We start from the raw sequence: 6,920 nt of genomic DNA, 5'->3' as shown, positions 1-6,920 counted from the left end.
AAAAAAGAAAAAAACTCATTAATACCCTTTCACTTCCAGGGTGGAAAAGTTAAAAGTATGCTTGACCTCCCTCAAAACACAATGTCTTAGGGCTTAGAACTCTGTATCAACCACAGAAATACAGCTGCTCCAGGGAACGTTAGCAGTTCGCATAACACTCAGCAAGTCCATGTAGTATTTTAGTAAAAGAGGCACTGGCTCTGTTGTCAGAGGATAGACCTGACCCTGACTGTCCTGGAGCCTAGGGAAAGTCCAGGACCACTCAAAAGAGAGGCCTGATGATGCGGATGCCAACAACCCATGCTTATTGGTCCGTGATGCTTGGAGGGACTGTTTCAGTCCTTTGTATGTGGCTTCTTACTTAATTGCCATAGTGGCCCAGGTGGGAACTGTTACCATCTCTTTTCTTTTCTTTTCTTTCTTTCTTTTTTTTTTTTTTTTTTTTTTTTTTGGTGGAACCGGGGATTGAACTCAGGCCCTTGGGCTCACCAGAGAAGCACTTATTCCACTGAGCCATCTCCCCAGCCCCACCATGTTTTCCAAGTGAGGAAATGGAAATAAGAGAAGTCAGTTATCTTCCTCTAGACACACAGCTGGAATTTGAACTTAGTCCTTCTGACCTCAGAGCCCGTGCTCTTCCTTGGTATCCTGTGCCACCTCTAGAGTGGCACAGGCAGGTCCCTTGGACTTGCCCCCCCTCCCAAGAGTACAGTGCTGGTGGAGAGGCAGGATGCCCAGTAAGAGATGTTGCACAGTCTTTTTGTTTTTGTTGTTTCTGTTACTGGGAATTGAACTCAGGACCTTGCGCTTGCCGGGCAGGTGTTGTGCTGCTGTGCTATATCACCAGCTCACACAGTCCATCTTTATTCTAAAGATTCCTGAGGCATCTCTTATATTCTTGAACATTCAGTTGTTACTGAGTGGTGATGGTAATTTTTTTTTTTTTTTTTAATGTCCTCATACCACTTGCCATGTATTTTTTTCAGCACCAAGTTTCTTTGGCCATCTGTCTTAAAAACCAAATCTACAATCTCACATATGCTCTAAGTTCTCTGATTTTTTTTCTCTAGTGCCTAATGATCAGAAATTTTTACAGAAAATCATCAATAATTTCACCTATCTTGATCACTTTGGAAATCATGTGTCTTATTGCTAACTCCTCTGTTTCCCCTGCCTCTTCATGTATCGTTTCCTTGATCTCTTCCATGATTTTTCCCCTGTAGTTTTAATAGGATCTTATATCCCTAGGAAAGCCAGAGTCTAGCTGATGAAATATGTGCATGTATTAGGGCAAGCATTTTCAGTTAAAGTATTTTTTTGATTCTGGGTGTTTCTGTGTATTTAAAGTAATAGCTTCATACTTTTTGTGTCTTTTCCTTCCCCTCCATAATTTGTCTTGTCAGCCTGGAGTCATAGATAAGTTTACTAGTGACACAAAGCCTATTATCAATAAAGTTGCTTCTGTGGCAGAAAATAAAGGACTATTTGAAGAAGCAGTGAAGCTTTATGACCTTGCCAAGGTAAAATGCACCCTTTTCTTCCTTTTGCACTTAATAAGTCATTTGGCCTTTTCTCATCTAATGCACCAACATTTCAGCATCACTGTTACTATTGTGCTGTCTTTGCTGAAGCATTTTCTCCCAGTGCTTAAGCAATTAACAGTCTAGTCAGGTTGAAATTCCCATTTTACAGAATTATTTATACCCATAAGATATGTCTGGCCAAACAAGAGCAACATATTAAAAGTACATCCTGCAGGGATTGAACAGTCATCTCACTTGGCAGCAGAGTAAGCATCTGTCATGTTTTGATTGTAAAGCTATGGTGAAAATGACTCAGCTCCCCTCCAGGCAGCCAACAGTGTGCTGGTGAATAGTGTATGTCAACAGCTGGAGCCTTTTGAAAGAATTGAAATAAGTATTTCTGCATAAGAACATATTGATTTAGGCCTGAAAAAAGATCATATTCTCTCCTTTTATCAAAGAAGACTATGCACAAAGTGGGTTTTAATTGATTTTTTTAAATTTAAAAAATATTTAGATTGAGATATAATTAAGGTGTAGACCGATGTGCAGACCATAAGTGTCCTCATCAGTGAATCTTCCATGGGATACAGAGTATTTCCATTACCCTAGAAAGTTCCCTCTTGTTTTTGTGATTTAGTTTTTCCTTTTATTGATGATTTCCCTAATTTTAAACACTTGACCAGAATGCTGACAAAGTGCTGGAGCTGATGAACAAATTGCTGAGCCCTGTTGTTCCCCAGATCAGTGCCCCACAGTCCAACAAGGAGAGGCTTAAGAATATGGCCCTCTCCATCGCTGAACGGTAAGGCTGGAGTTAGCTCTGTGGTGTTCTCAGGGTGCCAATGCCAGGCCACTTGTGCCCACACCATGCATGTTTGGTGACAGCACATAGCTTTTAAAGCGGCTTTGCTCACTCAGCCTGTCACCAGGAGTGTATGAGAATTCCTCAGTTCACATTTCACAAACTGCATTTGGTACTGTCAGGCTTTTAAGTGTTTTGTGTTAATCTAGGCATTATCCTTATGTATGCAGGATTATCTGTGCTTTCACTAGCTGTCTATAGTTACGAACAGAGCCAGTGGTGGAGAGAAGTGTTCTTGTAGAAAGTGTTGTAGAATATACATTCCCCTCCCAGAGTTCACCGAGTTATCATGATTGGCTTAACTCTTAGGCTGACACAAAGGATGTTCTTTTTTTGTGCCTTCTATAGATACTTACAATAAAAGTGACCCACAAAAAGAAATGGATTTCATCTGGGCATTGTGGTACATGCCTATAATCCCAACAACTGGGAGGCTGAGGCAAAGGACTTCAAGTTCCAGCCCAGCCTGGTCAACTTAACACAATGTAAAATGGGATTCAAGATCCTTTTCTAGGCTAATACAAAAGAACATTCTTTGGCAGTGCTGATTTCCACTTAGAAAGTGATCTCTAGTGTTGGCTGCTGGGTCTTTTGCCTTCAGCACCTCCTGCCCTTCCTAAGGATTTGGAGACTGAGGCTCTTTTGTTTCATGCAAAATGTTTATAGGTAGATTGATAGGAAGTCTATCATCAAGACATAGCCATTTCAAAATAACATTCATTCCATCATTGCCCTCACACAGAGAGTTCAAGAGGTTATGATGTACTTAAAATGCTGTTCCACAGTTGTGGATCTCAATCTGAAATTCATAACACATCCTTGCTTCCCCCCTAATGTCCTCTTTTTATCTTTCAGGTACAGGGCTCAGGGTGTAAGTGCAAATAAATTTCTGGACTCTACATTCTATCTTCTATTGGACTTGATCACCTTTTTTGACGAGTATCACAGTGGTCATATTGACAGAGCCTTTGATGTAAGTTTCAAGAGGGATGTTCGAAGTGCAAGTTAATGTATGCCCTTGAAAATTCAAAATGCCTCATGAAATTCATTGAAAACAAAAGCATATGTCATTAATATGCATCTTAAATAAAGGAGGAAACTATGATTCTGGGAATTTAAAGGGGATTTCTGTGTTGCTTTCTTTTTCTTTTTTCTATTCCTTTCCCTTTTAAACTGAAAACAGAAAGCTTTCTCAGTAATTTGAAGCCTCTGAATTTGAAAATTGTCTGAGAAAACAAGAATAAGGATCAGCTTAGCCAAATAGAATCAAAGCTTTTCTGTATACAAAGGGAACAGTATTTTCTAGGAAAGAGCCCTTTCTGAACAGGTTACATTCTGACAGTTATGTTTAGGGAGATGAAATGACAATGGTGGCTATGTCACATAGGGCTGGTCATGGTTTGTTTTAAACAGATAATTGAGCGCTTGAAGCTGGTGCCCCTGAGTCAGGAAAGTGTGGAAGAAAGAGTGGCTGCCTTCAGAAATTTCAGTGATGAAGTAAGTTTTTTTTTCTTAAGTTACAGAATTCTGTGTGCTTCACTTCCAATCAGAGCTTTTTATTTTAATGTAGCTAATAACTGAGAGTTCTAATTAATTATAATCACACAGGCTAAGTTTTCCAGGATGGGTCCCATTTCAGATATGTTGGGGTTTTTTTTATGTGAATATATACATGTTCTTGGGGAGAAATAGGTTCTTGCTGATCCTGTGAGATCCAGTTTACTTTACTGTCCCCTTGTAGTAGAGGGTGTTTAATGTTGAAATCTGATTTGTATTTCCATTGGGTGCAGAAACATATCTCGTGATTCATAGATGATACCCTTCCCCTCCATGAACTGTTTTATTCAAAGAAGCAGTGATGGTAGATTAAATTGTCCCCCATGAACCCCAGAGCCACTGTATGCAAGATTTTGAAGTCATTGCTACCATGTAGCCCAGGAGTGGTCAGCTGGGCTCTACACTCTGATTTCAGGGAGAACTTTAAAATCCTCTTCATGCCTAGGGCCTACCTCCTGAGAGTCTGCTTTCCCTGATGGCAGCTGCAGGCTGGACCTCCTTGGGTTGCCTAGACTTTCTCTCAAACACAAATACTGCATGGTTCTGGAATGTCACTGGTGTCATTTCAGTTTAATTTTTATGGTGCTTAATGGTTCATTTTTAAGCAAATGCTTTTTATGAAAATACGTTTCTGTTTTAGGGCCGGGGAGATAGCACAGTAGAATAAGCATTTGCCTGGCAAGCTCAAGGTCCTGAGTTCACTCTTGTGTGCCGTTCCCCCCCATATATATATATATATATATATATATATATATATATATATAGAGAGAGAGAGAGAGAGAGAGAGAGAGAGAGAGAGAGAGAGAGAGAACAAGCGCAAGTGAGCCAGTCAGTTTTAGTGCCTAAGGAGGTGTGCCCTAAATCAGGGGCTTACCCCTTGTCAACTTTATCTTACCTGTGCTATGGATTCTACCCTTAGCCACTGTGCCTTTGTTAGTTTTTGAGTTCTCCTGGATACTTTGTTCATTGTATTATGGCTAAAGTAGTGCACAGAGCCTTGCACTTTCCAGCCAGGCACTTACTTAAACTGCTGAACTGTCTGCCTGGCCCAGCCAGAGGGTTGTGAGATAGTGGAGCATAGTGGAACTGGACAATGTGCATCCTTACTTCCTCATACTCAAGTCTGGGTGTTTTCTGGGGACCACTCTGCCAGCCAGTCCAAGCCTATGTGCCAGATGTTATCAGCATGCTTTTGGCTTATCTCCTCCACCAAGACGAACAGGATGAACAACCAGCTGGCCTTCCAAGTATCATTGCCCAGGGGTTGCAGTCACACTTGACAGCCACCAGCTGCTCTTTGGTGATTGCAGCTCTCCACTGACAGTTGTGGATGTCGTGTGACCAGAGTGGCCACTCTCCCTCCACGTTGCTGAACCCAAAGACTTGGGTTCTTTTCTTTACTCCATGTGTTTCTTTCTGTGTAGATCAGGCACAACCTCTCACAAGTGCTTCTTGCCACCATGAACATCTTGTTCACACAGTTCAAGAGGCTCAAGGGGACAAGTCCATCCTCAGCGTCCAGGCCCCAGCGAGTTATGGAGGACCGCGACTCTGTAAGATCTCAGCATTCGTGAGAAACATTGCTGAGAGCTACCTTTCTGGTTTGGAATCTGTTGTACTTTTAAGAGACCATGTGACCCTAAATTGTTCTTTTCCTTGATGATCTGGCATCTGTGTAAATCTTATATCAGGAGCTCCTTTAGGATGTCAAGCATTAATAGCATTGCTACTCTTCTCAAGCTAAAAAATATACATAAAAGTTTTTTTAAAAGATGTACTAGGGCTGGGGAGATAGCTCAGTAGACTAAGCACTTGCCTGGCAAGCACAAGGGCCTGAGTTCAATCCCTGGTACAGCAGAAAAAAAAAGATGTAGTAGATCTACAAATATTAACTTCTAAGAAAAAAAAAATAAACAGAATGTTAATTTGGCATCAAATCCACTAGAATTTTTGCTTACTTTAAAATACAATAAGTCTGGGTCGGGGAGATGGCTCAGTGAAATAAGTGCTTCCCTGGGTCTGAATTCAATCGCCGGTTCTGGGAAAAAAAAAACTAGTTTAAAATACAAGTCCCCAACTTATGAATGAGTTTTCATCTGAGAAAATGTTTATAAGATTAATACCTAAGTCCAACAAAATGAGTATTATACATTACACCTGTGAAAATTTGCAACTTAAATGTTCATAAATCAGGGACTTACTATATAAGATTATATTGTGAGTTTTATTCCACCAATGAGCATTTTCATAACAACCATATTTTATTTTTTTTCAAAGTTTTATTGATAAACATATAGCAATGAGACAGTTTCAAATCAAAAGTACAGTTTCAACAAATAATACACTGCATATATTCTTCTTAGTCATATTTTATTTTTGATCAGTGCATTTAATGCAAATTGTTATTTCTCCTCTCTTTTGAGCTCATAATGACCCCCCAGAGGTAACTAGGTCAACATTTTATACCCATCTGAGGAAACTTAAGGCCTCAAATGGTTACTTGCTTGCCCTTGTGGGCCTTCAGGTATAGGTATGTGCAGGGTCGATGTCTACAAGCCAGGTCTGTCTGAGACCTCAGCCTCTGCCTTTGCTGCTACCTGTGGGGCCTCCAGCAGTATCTGAGTAGGTAGGTAGATAGTAGTCCAGGTAGATAGAACTCTGGGACTCACAGTGTATGTTGTCTAGTTCATTTGACAAAAGATGCTTTCCTGGCAAGCACAAGGGCCTGAGTTCAATCCCAGGTTCCAGAAAAAAAAAAAAAAATTTTTTTTACACATTTGACAAAAGAGTGAAGGTGGTAGACCGGTGAGATAGCTCAGTGGTCTAAAGCACCTGCTTAGACAAGCTTAGGCTGGCGCAGGGGACTACAGTTCTGTCCCTGGCACCACGTGCTCTGCCAGCCCCACCCTCAGGGCAAGCTAAGCCAACCAAAAAGAAAAAAAAGAACAAATGTGTCAATTTGACCCTTTTTTTTT

General features: G+C 40.7%; 1 protein-coding gene across 3 annotated transcripts in view; it reads left to right on the top strand.

The window, feature by feature from the left end:
• Nup93 (nucleoporin 93) overlaps nucleotides 1-6,920 on the top strand; it is a 139,229-nt gene that overhangs the window by 129,902 nt on the left and 2,407 nt on the right. For 2 of the 3 annotated variants that reach the window (XM_004625968.2, XM_023709314.1), the window contains exons 17-21: nucleotides 1,404-1,520; nucleotides 2,210-2,328; nucleotides 3,244-3,361; nucleotides 3,802-3,885; nucleotides 5,370-5,498. In XM_004625968.2, coding sequence (XP_004626025.1) covers nucleotides 1,404-1,520; nucleotides 2,210-2,328; nucleotides 3,244-3,361; nucleotides 3,802-3,885; nucleotides 5,370-5,498 — 567 coding nt within the window. The remainder of the gene's footprint in view (nucleotides 1-1,403; nucleotides 1,521-2,209; nucleotides 2,329-3,243; nucleotides 3,362-3,801; nucleotides 3,886-5,369; nucleotides 5,499-6,920) is intronic. The other variant, XM_023709315.1, reaches the window with a different exon arrangement.

This window comes from Octodon degus, unplaced genomic scaffold (assembly GCF_000260255.1).
Source record: "Octodon degus isolate 3935 unplaced genomic scaffold, OctDeg1.0 scaffold00011, whole genome shotgun sequence".
NCBI classification, from domain to species: domain Eukaryota; kingdom Metazoa; phylum Chordata; class Mammalia; order Rodentia; family Octodontidae; genus Octodon; species Octodon degus.
This window is presented reverse-complemented; position numbering and strand designations above follow the sequence as displayed.